We start from the raw sequence: 16,391 nt of genomic DNA, 5'->3' as shown, positions 1-16,391 counted from the left end.
TTTATTTGAACAAACGACGTATGTTGCATTAACTACAAAGCAATATTTTTGTTCCTTTGAAGTTTCATCTTCGTTTTTTTACTTCCATCAGAAAAACTTTGCTTTTTTAATTGATTTTATCGCGTAAACAGTCAAATTATAGCGCTGTGACCAAACATTCAGCAGCTTTCGCCATCATTAAGAAGTTAGCTTTAAGTTCACCTTCCCATTCAAAATACATATTTGCTACCCTTTAATTTTTATGCTATGCCAAATGAACAAAAGTCAAAGCTCTTCCGAAGAAATGAGTGACTCGTACAGTTAAGATGTATTCCCTCCTAGATGTTTCATTTCATTAGTACTTCTTGTACCCTAGGATTCTCCGGAGAACCCACGTTTTCTCTGAATAAAGACATCATATGTTCTCGAGCATCGCTTGTCATGGGTTTAAAAGTATGCCCGAGCCCCCCCCCCCCACCCTGAGTAAAAAATGGTTTCCCATTTTTGGTTTCACAAGAGGGGCATGTACTAGGGACATGCTATTTCGTTATGATTAGACAATCATGTATCCAAAAGATATAAGGTAAGCCGGAACCTTGGATTCTTGCCATCAAGTTACTGTAGGGCAGCCTACTGCAATTACTACACGATCAATATCTTTTTCGGTTTTAAACCTTGCAATTTATTTTCATGTTATTTTTCTATATATTAATAAAAAATTTCACAAGATGGCAGGGGGAAAAAAATATGACACTTACACATAGGTTTCAGCTGCATGATTAGTTCTTCTTTCGTCCATTCCTTGTGTTCACCCCAGAGTGCCACACTCGACACTACAACAAGCTTACTATCATCAGGGTATGGAACGTTAAGGTAGTGGACAAGGACGATGTCGGGGTTCTAGAAAACAAAATCAGCTAAAAATCCTAATTTGCAACATTCTTGCAAAAACACGTAAGTCAACGTCAGTACAAAAGAGAAAACAAAGAAATCTGAATAACATGAAGCTTCGTTTTCTTTTAAATTGAAACAGTTTTAGAGCAGGTTGGATTCCCCAATGGAAAAGTTTTATAGCAATCTGAGCCACAATTGAGCCGTTATAAACCAAATTGATAAATTCAAACGTTTTATATTTTCTGAAGTTTTGGCTTCAAAGTAACTGATCAATCCTTAACTTTAATAATGACGAGGTTTCTTAATAAAAAGGTGACAAATGAAAAAAAAAATACCTATTACACAATCAGTCTTTTAAAAGCCAGTTTTACTTAGTCCATATTGAAATGTGCGAAAACTACTACTGCTACAACTAACAACTAACCCCAGCACCAAGCCGCCTGAGGCCAACACAGCTACGCACGCTCCTCCCCCATTTCAATCTATTCAAAGCCTCCTTTTTACACCCTCCCAGGATGTTCCCATTTCCTTTAAATCTTTATTTATGACATCCTCTCACCCAAAACGAGGACGATCGAAAAGGACAATCTTCGGCAATCTGTCATTCTTCATCCACACAACGTGCCCTAGCCATCTCAACCTTTCTTTCATTATAGCCCTAGAAAGCCGTATTGAACCGCATTTTTCGTAGAGCCTACTGTTTGAAATACGGTCAGTCAGCCGGGTACCCAGAACAATCCGTAGGCAATTTCTCTGGAAAACATCTACGAAATCTTCATCCACTTTTCGGAGCGCCCATGCTTCAGAGCCATATTTGACCACTGTCATCACTGTAGCTTCTAATATTCTAACCTTGGTTTGCAGACTTATCTTCCTATTTGTCCAAACTTTTTTTTGACTGTGAAATAACACCCTGAGCCATGGCTATTCTACTTTTAACATCTTCAATGCTCCCACCATCTTTACTAATAATACTACCAAGGTAAGTGAAGCTTCCCGCCTGATCAATCTTTTCGTTACCCAACGTCATTTTCATCTTCACTTATTCATAGCCATAGTCCTCTTAACATTTATTTTCAAACCTTTTCTAGCACCCTGAATTCGTAGAACCTCTGAAAGTTCATCCGTTTTGCTCACATTTTCATCTAGGATGCTTAAATCCTAAGCATAATCTAAGTCCAGGAGACTTTTTCCTCCCCATTTGATTCCACATTATTCAAACTCAAAAACAAAAAGAATAATAAGAGAACAAAATAACTCATAAAATAGAATCAAAGCCAGTAAGTGTCCCCTTTCAATTGCCTCCTCTGTGTTCCAAAGTGGCTTTAATCAAACTTGATTTCGAACGGTTTGATTGACGTCAACCTTTTTGTTCAATCTGCAAAACGTCGAGTAGTCAAGTGTTTTGTGTAATTAGATGCATTTTTTTTCTAGATACTTAGAGTTTTCTAGTATAATTTTTATTTTGGCTATCAAACCCCTGTAATTAAACAATCAAACTAGATTTGAGCATTTCAGAATCTAATCTCAATACCTCTGATCTTTGACTTTGTTGAAGCTTCAATATGTGATTAATTAAAAACTTAACACAGTCTTAAGAGTTGGCATAAGAATATGGATTAATCTCCCATTTTCCTTTCCCATTAAAAATTAATTATGGATTTAGAAGTCAATCTGATCAAGTCAATTTAAATACAATACAACCAAAGAGGTTATATTGCATCAAACAGTTCGTGGTAACAAACTGTAAGTAAGGAGTGACCCGGCTCAATGGTAACCGAAACTGTAGAAAACGGAATTTTGATACCAATAGATACATCAAAAGAATCAGATTTTAATGCTGATTTCAAATATATAAGTTTCATCAACTTTAGTCCTACCTATCAACTTTAGTCCTGCATGAGAAAATTTGGCTGATTTTCGAAAAAAGGGGGAAAGACCCCCTAAAAATTATAGAACCTTAATGAAAATCACACCATCATATTCAGCGTATCAGAGAACCCTACTGTAGAGGTTTCAAGCTCCTATCTACAAAAATGTGGAATTTTGCATTTTTTGCCAGAAGAAAGATCACGGATGCGTGTTTATTTTATTTTTTTCCCAGGGGTGATCGTATCGACCTAGTGGTCCTATAATATCACGGGAGGGTTCATTCAAATGAAAATTAAAAGTTCTAGTGCCCTTTTTAAGTGACACAAAAAATGGAGGGCAACTAGGTCCCTTACCACGCTCATTTTTTTCCCAAAGTCACCCGATCAAAATTTTGAGATAGCCCTGTCGGCTTGTTTAGCATGGTCGAAAATATGATAACTTTGTCTTTTAGGATGACTTAATACCCCGAAGTCCCTGGGGGGAGGGCTAAAAGTTATGAACTTTACCCAATGTTAACCTATAGTATTGGTTATTGGGAAGTATACAGACGTTTTCAGGGGGGGGGGTTTCTGGTAGTGGGGTGGGGGAGGGGGGGGGGGTCGGGGGTTATGTGGGAGGAAGGGACATAGCTATGAGGGGGCGCCGGATTTCCCAGCATTGTTTAAAAAAAGATCAGAAATTATATATAAAAAAACAAGTTTTTCAACTGAAAGTAAGGAACAACATCTAAACTTAAAACGACAGAAAACATTATTTATATAATTGGGTTCACCCCCTAGTCAATACCTCACTCTTTAAGTCAAAGATTATTAAGTACTTTCATAAGAGCTATTTATTCTAATTAACGGCATTTGTGATTAAGGGGTAATTTCTGAAGAATTGGAACAAAATTCAAACTTTAGCATAAAGAGCAAGGTATTGACTAGGGGCGAACCCTCTAATATACGTATTAAAAATATAAGAATATAGAGGTTCGTTACGTAATTTAATTCGTAAGTTACGTATATTTATTACTAATAAAAACGTTCGTAAATAAAATTAAACATGTTTCGAGAAAGCCATTTAACCAAATAAAAGTAAAATTAACATTCAAATTTTGTTTTAATTATTCATGTACGGTGAGCCAAAATCAAAACCTGCATTAATTCAAAAACGTTCAAAAATTAAATAAAAAGAACAAGTTTTTTTAACTGAAAGTATAAGGAACGCCGTTAAAACTTAAAACGAACAGAAATTATTCCGTATATGACAGGGGCCGTCCCCTCCTAAAAATCTCACTTTTTGCACTTACTTTCGAATTTCTCACGGCTCTATTTTTTTTAAACAATGAAAAACTTTACAGAAAAGACCGAGGCACGGAGGAGGGGACAGTCTCGTTCATACACGGGCTAGTTTCCGTTCTTTTCAAGTTTTTAACAGCGCTACTTACTTTCAGTTAAAAAAACTTGTTTTTTTATTTAATTTTATATAGGATAAGGATGCTCTACAGCGAAGCACATTAGCAAATGAAGCAACGCTGGACATTTTCTTTCATAAGATAATTGGTGCTATTTAATTAATCTTGGTTTCGAATTGGAGTCACTTTTTTAAGACTTAGTCAAACTGACCTCTTTACGTTCACTTTTTTTTAAGCACAAACCTCACATCAATTAATGCGAGAAAATCAATTTTAAGCCAGTATTACAATACGTTTTTGTCCAAAAAAATAGATATTATTTCCAAAAATTAAAAACAAAATTGCGAAGAAGAACAAACAAGGACATTTTCAGCCAGAGAAGAAAGGAAAAATAAATACGCAGATATTTCAGTTGAGACCTCCGCTCGAGATTCCTCAGTACACAAAAGTAAATAAAGATTAAAGAAATACAAATTAAAAACAAAAAGAAACTTCAAAAAAGAAAAATTAAATTTAAAACCTAAACTGAATCAACAACACTCTAAAAAATTTATACATTTTTACATTGTTATAAAATTACACACTATATCTTTAGATTCTTGGAACAACAAGTCCGGTTTAGAAGTGCTGAACTAGATTGTGGCCGTCAGATATATCGACAAATTTTCGCTTTTTGTAGATAGCTATGATGATGGTGGATATTTCAAAGCTAGAATATAAAAATTAATCGTGATGAAGACCGCTAAATTAGATTTTGTAAGCCTTCTAGGCCAGACCCTAGTTAGGTATTGAACCCTCTTATTTAAAGAATTTCCGTCAGAACGATTTTCCAATTGTCAAATCATCGTCAACTTCTCTGGCAGCCAGCAGAAATGTGAATTTGTAAACAACACCTGTACCATCCTTGAACGTTAGAGTTGTTTCCCAGTCACTATCTGGATTCCGAAACTCAAAATCTTGATGATGAATACTTGTGTCTGGATTAACTAGATTAATCAAATTTCCACCTTCAAAATTCATGAAAGATTGTTCCAGCAGCTATTAAGACCGATCTTTAACTATCTGGATTGTACTTTGGACAATTTCGTTTTCCGGAGCAAGGTTGATACTTTAAGATTAATGATCGCAAAACTTGGGAATATTTCTCTTCCAACGGTCAAACCTTTAAAGATTTTTCAACAAGGTGACCAAAAAATACCATAGTTTATTTAGCAGACAGTCTAGCTCCGAGAGAATTTTGATCACTTTATCAGATAAATTGGTCGGGCCTAATTCTACCTTAAAGGAAAGCTTTGGATCTACATTATGTAGATGGTATTGTATCTTGAGACCTTCCCACTAAGCGCAGAGTCTTTTTTGTGTTTCAAGAAAGTACACAATAGAACGGCAGGTTGATCTTCGCGAAAGTTCAATATTTTCTTCAAAATACAGGTAATTTTTAAGGACACCAAAGCTCAAAGAAAACAAAACGTGTTATTCCAAGCCATTTTGAACATTATAAAGGAATCGGATACGTTCAAACATCTATGGCCCGCATTTATACAAATTCAGAATTAAGAACATTCAGTTTCGTTGGGCTAAACTCTTAGACATCAATCAAATCATACCTAATTAAATGTGTTCAATTCAATTTTTCCATTTTTTTTTTTTTTTTTAATTAGACCAATTTGCTTTGAAATACTTTTAATGAAATATAACACTTATCAGCCACTAGTTATTTACCTTGCCGTTGATAAGTCAGTGACTTCATATATTTCTTAGCTCAAATCATCACCAAAACTCAATTTAAGAGTTGGCATACTGATGCTTCTCCACATAAAGCAACAGAAACAAATATATATTCGACGATTGGAGTACTGTGTCTTTCGATACCATGCCCTGGTATTTGAAGGGAATGTGGTTTGTGATTTTTTTTTAAATAAATGATATTAAAACTGAAACTGATATTTTGAACAAGGGTTAGAGATGGCAGAAGGCTCAAATAGCAGGTAGGTGATAGGGAAATACACGAATTACTAAATAGCCATCACTCACAAAACGAGATACTAAACAGTAAATTGTTATCTAGGTGTTATATCTGGAGTTGTTTCTAGACAAATTTTGGAATTGATTGGGTGTTCTTGATGCAACTCTTATACATGTTGAGCAAACGCTGCACAACGTTTCTCGGTACTTACGTGTTATAGCGACCACACTTTTTTCTTGATCTGTAATGAAACCGGTTTTCTGTGTCCACTCGGAGATATTCAGCTTAGCCTGAATAAGATAAAGTACTATGCAGGTATATTTCAGTTAAATATTTAATATATAGAAGTGGTTAGGGTAGGTATTTAATATATTGCATTCTGGGCGGCATGCTTTCCATAGTTCTCTGTTGTATTTTCCATAATTTTGTTATTAAAGTATTATATTTTCATCACATTTTGGTATTTTTCATTAGGATTGACCTAACTTCACTTCTTTGGTGTGGTCGCCATAATACGTACGTACCCATTTCTCGATTATTGTTAGGCCCAAAACTCAACTGCCTCCAAAAAATGGCACAAAGGCTTCCTTGTAATAAAAAGCTTGGATCTAACGATGGAAACAAATGGAGAAGACCGAAGAAAGGTAGATAGCGATAATTGGGATAACTACATAACAGAACATGCACACCAATGTCAGACATACCAGATACGCGTTAAAAGTACGTTGCCTTAGAAGAAGCCCTGATGGGAAGATAAAGAATAAAGTATACATATTACTGCTACCCATACAAAAAGCGATTACCCTTGTTATACATGACGGCTGCTCAAAACCTCCAGCCGATAGTTTTGGACCAGTGATTTCAACGGTGCACTTTTCATTTTGATAACCCACCATTATTGAGGGGTTTCAAAGGGCATTTCTAAATTTTAGGTTACTATGGGCTACGGTTCACGCTTTACTGAGCTACAGCTATTACTGCAATCATGAAAGAGAAATTAACCTGACTTGGAGGCGAAAGCCTGATTCAAGAACGCATTCAATTTAACATAAGTAAACTATTAATACTTCTACTTTTAATATTCTAAATTTCATTTTGCCAGATTTGCCTTTTGCATCCTTACCCCATGGCAATAGAACCGGCATATCTTATGTCATGACTGGACAGATCCTAATTTTGCAACATAGACAGCATTACATTCTGAGCACATTATGTAAATTAAAAATAAGAATAGAGGACTTAATTTGAAAAAGCAGTGGAACAGGTATAATTTCCCGGAGAAAAAGAAGACTTCTCAATGAAACTATGAATAACAAATGAAATGAATAAAACAAAAATATTAAAACGGTGCTGATATTACAAAAATATATGCCATGCTATAATAAACTTGGAAATGTCGGGGGAAAAAACGGGAGATATTGCCCTAAACTGCAAAAAAAAATTAAATAAATAGGTAAGTCAAGTTCTCTATAAGAAAATGTTCATAGTTGTCATTAAGCAAGAAAAATGAGGTATACCTTCATAATTTCTTTGCAAATATTAAGATTCAAAGATGAGGATAGTCTAGTGACAATGCGCAGTCTAGGATTGTACAAGCCATTGAAGCTTTTAATCGACTAAAATGAGTTTGGCTGCCGAAAAAGTATTCTTTAAAACTGAAAATTAGGCTGTTCAACAGTAGACTCCTTTCCATTCTCCTCTATAGCAATGAATACTTGGATAAACTAGCAAGTCACACTGGTCCATTCTTATTGATGAACGATTTTAATGTCGATTAAATAGAACATTTCCCGACAAAGCTTATTGGAACCGTAGAGGTGTCTATAATTTTGTGAACGTAAATGTTGCAGTATGGCATTTTATAATTTGAAAATGCCTTCTTTTACACAGTATGTTTTGTGCCAACTAGAAAAGTTGGCAAAAAAAAAATCACCTTGTAGTTACTATGTATGTTAATTCCGATGACTCAACGGCAAAAACCCAACAAGGCGTGAAACTTTCCACGCGAAAATTTACAAAATTTCAAGCTTGGTGATGTTGACCTGAGTTCTGTAATTAATGAGAAGGATCCGAACCGATCCAGTGGCGCCTATTCATGAAATATTGGGGGGCTGGGTTTTCTGGAATACTTCTATGATTTCAAATTCATACTGAAATTTAACTGTAAAATTTACATAAAATATTGGGTCTATATTTCTTGAAAAACACATTTTTTCCATTTTTCGTTTTAACAATAATGTATCACTCTTTGGTCACATTTTATTTAAATTACTGTACAATCATATATCTAATTACTTTCCAGACTCATATAAAACCACTAAAGATACTTCAAAATGAAGCAGTGACACTACTTGGAACTTTTTACATCGACCGCTAAAACCTAAACATGCAACAAATAATTTGACCTGAAACAAAAAGGAGATGTAAATGTTACAGTATGGCATTTTAAAATGCAAAATCGAAGTAATTACTTCTACAACAGGAATCTTTTGTATGACTTCCTTCAGTTCTTAGGCGCTCTACAGCGTATCGAACTGCTGTTTATAACGAAAGATCCAAATATTCTTAAATAAGTCATTTGGACATAAACAGTATATCAAAAATAGAAGAAATGGTTATGATTAGACAAAGACTAGTCTGTCCTTAATGCAGACTAAGAGTGTTTTCCAACCCAGTTAAATGTGGAGGGTACAATTGTTCATTTAATGCAGGGTGTGCAAAAATTGATGCAGCTAATTGGACTGATAGATGGTTGGGTCCTGATTGTTCCTCAAAGAATACTTCAATCTTACAGGTAAATCGTTCAAATTCACCTGTTCTACCTTCCCCTCGCACCCCTGGTTCTCCCAATTCAAGAGCTAGGATGCTTACTATCCTCAAAGAGCTTAATGTTGAATTACCATTGCCCCTCCTGTCACAGAAGAAGATCCCATCTTCCCAATGCCTCCGTCATGAATTGCCCCCTCTGGAAGCCTCCAGTCACACGGAGAGAAACACTACTATTTTTGTTGACCCTTCTACTATTCTTTGTACCACTACTAGTAATTTACACGAAGGGTCACGTGAGGTATCAGTCCAGACCGAACCTTTCTCCCGTCTCCCCAAGTGCAGGGTTGCCATCCATAGTGATTTATCACTAGTTCTAGTGATTTGTATGTTGCCTAGTGATTTTTTTCTAGATAGTGATTATAGTGATTTTTGTTCTAAAACTAGTGATTTTATTCTAAATCTAGTGATTTTTCACCTTATAGCGCATAGATTCATGATTCAATCGAATGAATCATACAAGAAGTAATTAATAAAATAAAACTCAAAATAGATATTCACTACAGTTCCTTATATATTCCAGATTAGCATTCATGCAAATATACCGCCTTTGAAACTTCCGATTTCCCACCATATATCCATATCAGATTTAGACAGCTAGACGCCAGAACGCTATCAGCAAGATGATACGCGAACTTATTTAATCTGAAAATTGCAAAACTGTTCTATAATTCCTATTTCACAACAATTGCTCAGGTCAAATTTGCTCTTCAAATTTATGATTTTCTACTCTCCCAAATCTTTCAGTTCAAAATTAGATTTTCATTTGTTAAAACCTCTGACAGTGGAGTGGATATGAACACACCCTCTATATCTACAGATAGACCAGAAATGGAGTCATGGAAAAATAAGAAGGTAGGTATACATTAAATATAATTTTTTGAATGAAAAAGAAATTATTGAAAAAGAAAATAGGACTCAGTGCTTTTTGTAATAAAATTTGTAACATAAATAGATAGTTTAAATCGATTGTAGTTTGATGATTGAACGCGGTTGGGAGTTAAAGGAGGGTATCTAATCCGAGAGTTGTTTAATGTTTTTATTTTTGCTTCTAATATATAATTGAAACTCCAGTAATTCTTTAAATTCTCTTATTTGTAACTGTAACACCTAATAAGCGCAGATAACGTCCTATTCTTTAAATTTTTGGACTCATGTGCTAACATATCAAATAATTGGAGGCAACCAAGTATATGAATGGGGGGACACAGCTCAATAGTAGCCGAAACTCTAAAAAACAGAATTTTGATATCAATCGATATATCATCGGATTATTATGCTGATTCCAAATATACAAGATTCATTAAGCTAAGTGTTATCTATAAAAAGCTACGAACCTGCAAAAATTTGCCTGATATTCTTAAGAGGGAGGAGATACCCCTGAATCTAATATCATTTACAAGAAAAACACACCATGAGAAACCGCGTAACAAATAACCCTATTGTACAGGTTTGAAGCTCCTGTCTGCAAAAACTCTAAATTTGTTTTTGTTTTTTTGCCAGAAGAAAAATCAAAGATGCGTGTCATTCTTTTGCCCAGGGATGATTATATAGAACCAACAGTCCCAGAACACCGGGAGAGGGCTGATTTAACGGAAACCAACATTTCTAGTGCCCCTTTTATTTGACCAAAAAGATCACAGGACTACTAGCCCCCCTCTCACGTCCATCTTTTCCCTAAAATTGCTCGATCAAAAGTTTAAGACAGGCATTTCGCTTAGTATAGTTGAAAGGTTCCAAAACTATACCTTAGGTTTAGGTTGTTTTTGAGAAAAAATTAGGGTTTTGAATCGTCAAGGGAAAAAAAATAAAAAGAAAAAGTAATTATTTTGATTACATCACCGATAAAAAATTTTCAGTGATGGGGTTAATAGTCAAGGGAGCCATTTTGGGGAAATACATGGAGGAAGCAAGGATTTTATTCTATTCTCTGCATAAAGATGCGAAAAGACATTTTTCAAGGGTATTTTTCGCTTGAGAAACAACATATAAAATGATTTTTACAGACCTAGGGGGGTAATTTTACCCCTTTACTATATGTGCACCTATATAGAACATGATAAAGAAACAAACCAATTGTTAATTACACTGATAAAGAGTATTATAATTGCACTGATAAGTGATATCTAGTGATTTCTAGTCAATAATCTAGTGATTTATGAGCTGATCTAGAGATTTGTTTTTAAAGAATCTAGTGATTTTTTTTTCATCGGGTGGCAACCCTGCCCAAGTAATGAATCAACGTATCAGAATGCGCTAGTTAGAGATCATGGGTGTCAAATCAAAATTTCCTCTATGAAACCCGACTGCCTCAAACCAGAGTTTGCATTGTTGGACCTAAAAAACAAGCTAGAAGAGGCTTTAAAACAAATTTAGCGTAATTATTTCTCACTCCCTGTCTACAATACAATGTAATGATATTCCTCCCCAAATGGATATTCTTAAACCCCCTTTTTTCTACTCAAAAAGATGAAGATGAATACAAAAAATAATTACACCAATAAAGTAGAGGTCAAAAATCCAGAAAATAATGTTAGTGACCGGATTTATCAGGTTAAAATACTGAAGATTCATCAATTATTCATGATCTAGCTAATCTCTCTGACCTTGTCTCATCCCTGGACAATTATATCATCTATCATCACTAATCAGTGGACTGACCTCGTTAACCCTATTACAGAAATCCAAAATTGTTTGAAAAAAGTGAAGTGAATAATCTGATGAATAAGAAAGTCCCTTTGTCTCATATAAGAATATGATTTGGGCTGATTCATGCAAAAAAGGAGATGACTTTAGTTTTAGACACGATCGTGCTTCAAGCAAGTTTCTACAAAAAAATAATCATGATAGCAGTGCTAAAGAAAATTGCAAGTTTTTCAAGCATAGAAATTGCAAACTTGACCAAAAGTGTTCCCATAAACATATAGCTATAACAGCTGCTTGCAACCTCGAGAAAAAAAAATCAACGTAAAAACCCTAGCCTTACCGAAAGTGATATTTCATCAAACATTTGTAAACAATTCTTAAGTGGTAATTGTAGAGTTAGTCATTGCAATCTGTTGCATTAATGTAAATTCTACCTTTTAGGCAAATGTAGTATGCTTGAATTTAATTTTAAGCATGTTGATATTTTTTACGATTTTTTCAAGTGGTCGCTGTTCTGGTTGCACTAAAGCTCATGTAAAGGTTCCCCCCTTCTTTGTATCTATCCCTAGGAAGAAAATTGCACCAGTTTATAAAAGATAAAAATTGTAAGAGTCACTTCTCTCTCTTTAGCCGTCCTTTTTTAGTGCACCGCACCCAAGCACAAATCCCCCATCTAAGTTCGTTGAACACAGCTCAACAAATAAAAAACCCTTCCCGATTACTAACCCCCTCTCCTCTTTTAAACAACTCCCGTCCCGAACCCTTGAACAAGATATATCTTCCTCGTTGCGATACTATACCCAGCCTTTTAAAGACGCCAGTACCCATTCCTCTTTGTCCTATTTTTCCAGACAACATCCATTTGCTACATCCCCCCTCATAGAGAAGCCGTATTTCCCCCCCACAGACAGAATGTGGCCTTATACCCTCCCCTCTCTCCCACAAACCAACGATTATTCGACAGACGGGAATGACCATTCGCACCATGGCAATCACAAGGTAACAGCCGTTTAACAGATTATCTCCATTCCACTGTAGTTCCCTGCGATGTAAATAGTATTCCCATAAATTATCCGCTGTTCTCCTTTTCTCTCAGGTCCGCTCCAATCCCCTTTTTAATCCTGCTTCCCAAACCAACATCATCCCAAAAAAATGGCTCTCCTCCCTCAGATCCACGTTCCTCCCACTCCCTTCTGGCTCCCAAAATTAACACACAAAAAACTGCTCGCTTTAGTAACCGTTTTACTTTCCCAAAGTTCCTCGTTACGAAAGCCTGAATTTCGACAAATTGATCGAACTAGAGGCCCTCTCTCAAGTGCACAAAATTAATGTAATGGCAGTAACAGGGGCCAAATCACAGAACCTTGACTTACTGAAAATTAGTAACCATTCCCAATTCATAAAACTTCGTCCTCATAGCCACCCCCAGGATAAAAAGGGAGATGGAATATTATTATTTGTAGGTAATTATCTTTTCCCTAAATTAATTCATACTCCTAACCTTTCAGATCATCATAAAATCATTTCGGTAAGTGTAAGACCCGAAGTTTTACCATGTCAGTAGTAATAGTGTTAAAGGTTTCACCAGTGATTGCGTAATTTGTCTTACCTCTCGCCTGAGGCATGAATATACAGTGCAGTCTAACCGGTTCATTGACTTACCAAGGATAGTGATATAAAGGTTTCACCAGTGATTGCGTAATTTGTCTTATCTCTAGCATGTACAAGAATATACAGTACAGTTTGCCTGCACATTGCAAAAAGCGACCTAACCTATAAAGTGAACAAACACGTTTTCAACCAGATGGGTTTTTGAAGCACATTCTGCATGGCGTGTTTTATTTTTTTTTCTTTTTTTTGGCAATTGATATTTTTTTCTGATAACAAGTACCATTCATTGCGATCGTAGCTCTAAAAAAAAGGGTTTAGCATTTGCGAATTGGATTCTATGAACGATATTAATTAATGTTTTATAATAGGAGCGTGAATAATTCTAATTAGTGATTGGATCGTAAGAAGATAGAGAAAAGGGCTTAAACTGATTAGCAGTTAAGGTAACCCCGAAGAGCATGCTAACTCATAACTTATTTATTATAAATTTGGAACAATATCAATCTATGGAAATGGTTAACGATGATAAAATGGTCTTATAAGTTGACCTAGCTTTACTTCTTCGATTTGCTCTGTATAATACACAAGTGGTGGGGTGATGACAGCGGGGTGTCTTAGAGTACTTATAGTGCTGTACTATGGGCCGAATTGCTTGCGAAAAAAACCCGAATGAATGAGTTGAAATAAAAATTTTAACGAGAAATGGCTGAAAAGTGTTTTGGGGGAGATGGGTCGATGACAGAGGGGTGTCTTTGCATAGTTATAATGTGATAGTGGGGGGCAAATTGCTAGTGAAAAACCCAAATGAATGAGTTTAAATAGCATTTTTAACTATAAATCTCTGAAAAAATATTTTTTGGGGGAGATAGTGCGATGGCAGCCGGCTGCCATAGAGTAGTTATAGTGTGATAGTTTGGGGGCGTATTGCTTACAAAAAACCCGAGTGGATGACTTTAAAATAAAATTTTTAACGAGAAATGGCTGAAAAGTGTTTTGGGGGAGATGGGTTGATGGAAGAAGGATGTCTTAATGTAGTTATAGTGTGATAGTGGGGGGCGAACTGCTAGCGAAAAACCCAAATGAATGAGTGGAAATAAAATTTTTAACGAGAAATGTCTGAAAAGTGTTCTTGGGGAGATGGGTCGATGGCAGAAGGAGGTCTTAGAGTAATTATAGCGTGATAGTGGGGGGCGAATTGCTAGTGAAAAACCCGAGTGGATGACTTGAAATAAAAATTTTTAACAAAAAATCTCTGAAAAAATATTTTTTGGGGGATGGGGTGATGTCAGCGGGGTGTCTTAGAGTAGCTATAGTGCTCTACTGTGGGTCAAATTGTTTGCGAAAAACCCGAATGAATGAGTTGAAATAAAATTTTTAACAAGAAATGTCTGAAGTGTTTTGGGAGGATGGGGAGATGGCAGAAGGGTGTCTTAGCGTTGTGATAGTGCTATACTGTTGCAGGAATTGCTTCCGAAAAACCCAAATGAATGACTTGAAATAAAAATTTTTAACAAGAAATCTCAAAAATGTTTTTGGGGGGATGGGGTGATGGCAGAGGGGTGTCTTAGAGTACTTATAATGCTGTACTGTGGGCCGAATTACTTGCAAACAAATCCAAATGAATGAGTTGAAATAAAAATTTTAACTAGAAATGGCTGAAAAGTGTTTTGGGGGAATGGGGTGATGACAGAAGGGTGTCTTAGCGTACTTATAGTGTGATAGTGGGGGGCAAATTGCTAGCCTAAAATCTGAGCAAATACGGAGTTTATGACCGTAAACTCTAGGTTTTTGTAAGAAAATTATGGAAAATGCAGTTCTCTTATTCAAATGTGAAACTTAAGTCCATTTTTGAATCGAAAATAAACTATTTCCGTAAAATCTTAGCTAATTAGGGTTTTTGACCGTAAACTCTAGTTTTTTGTAAGAAAATTATGGAAAATACAATTCTCTGGTTCAAATGTGAAACTTAGGTCCATTTTTGGATCGAAAAATTGTCTTTTTCCGTAAAATCTGAGCTAATAAGGGTTTTTGACCGTAAAATCTAGTTTTTTGTAAGAAAATTATGGTAATGGTTCTAATGTGAAACTTAAGTCCAGTTTTGGATCGAAAAATTAAACTATTTCTGTAAAATATGTGCTAATAAGGGTTATTGACCGTAAACTCTAGTTTTTTGTAAGAAAATTATGGAAAATAAATTTCGTTCACTCATAGGTGAAACTTAAGTCCATTTTTGGATCGACAAATAAACTATTTCGGTAAAATCTGACTTAATAAAGGTTTTTGACCGTAAACTCTAGTTTTTGTGTTTCTTTAAAATATGAGATAATAAAGGTTTATGTCCATATACTCTTGGTTTTTTTAAGAAAATTATCAAAAATACAATTCTCTGGTTCAAATGAGAAAATTAAGTCCATTTTTGGATCGAAAAATAAAACTATTCCTGTAAAATCTAAGCTAATAAGGGTTTTTGACCGTAAACTCTAGTTTTTTGTAAGAAAATTATGTAAAATACAATTATCTGGTTCAAATGTAAAACTTAAGTCCAGTTTTGGATACTCATAATGATGAGGACTGCTTTATTTTATTTTTTAAGGTTAATTTAGACGAGGTTATGTGCGAGCACGTAACTTTGTCTAAATTAACCTTAAAAAATGATATAAAGCTATGTCGACTTTGCATGTCTCTATCACAGTCGATGCGCCGTCGTGGGGTACACTCCATGTTTTTCTTGGTTTTCGTGTCTAAATCTACGTATTTGTATGTGTTTTTATCTATCTCACCCTTTTTTGCCTGTGTGTCTGGGTGGGTGTTTGCTTATTCCAATGCATGTCTGGCCGCTCTAAGTGAACTTAAATTAACTCAACTTTTTAAATAGCTCTCTCACTATGGCTGTGTGTGTCTGAGCGGGTGTAGTGCCATCTATAACCGGTCTAACCTAAATTCAACGTAAGGACGCATGAAGTCAAAATGAATAGAACTTGGATTTTATGACTGTTATCTGATGTATCCGATAAAAACTTTGAAAACGAATTTATTCTTTCCGGTACTTAGATTTTGTCAATTTTATCCGATGTATCTGACATTTGATGTTGATAATGCATTTAAGGAATATTGATAAAGCATTTATTCACTCTAATACTTAGATTGTGTCAATTTTATCCCATGTATCTGATAAAGGGATTTTGATATAGAATTTAATAA

General features: G+C 35.2%; 1 protein-coding gene across 2 annotated transcripts in view; it reads right to left on the bottom strand.

The window, feature by feature from the left end:
• Positions 1 to 16,391, bottom strand: part of Camta (Calmodulin-binding transcription activator) — a 151,044-nt gene that overhangs the window by 108,974 nt on the left and 25,679 nt on the right. For both annotated transcript variants that reach the window (XM_089090148.1, XM_089090150.1), the window contains exon 3: positions 738 to 879. In XM_089090148.1, coding sequence (XP_088946274.1) covers positions 738 to 879 — 142 coding nt within the window. The remainder of the gene's footprint in view (positions 1 to 737; positions 880 to 16,391) is intronic.

Source organism: Artemia sp. Qi Xiang Cuo, chromosome 6 (assembly GCF_049724085.1).
Source record: "Artemia sp. Qi Xiang Cuo chromosome 6, ASM4972408v1, whole genome shotgun sequence".
Taxonomy (NCBI): Eukaryota; Metazoa; Arthropoda; class Branchiopoda; order Anostraca; family Artemiidae; genus Artemia; species Artemia sp. Qi Xiang Cuo.
Note: the sequence above shows the minus strand (reverse complement) of the source record. Positions and strands in the feature narration are given on the sequence as shown.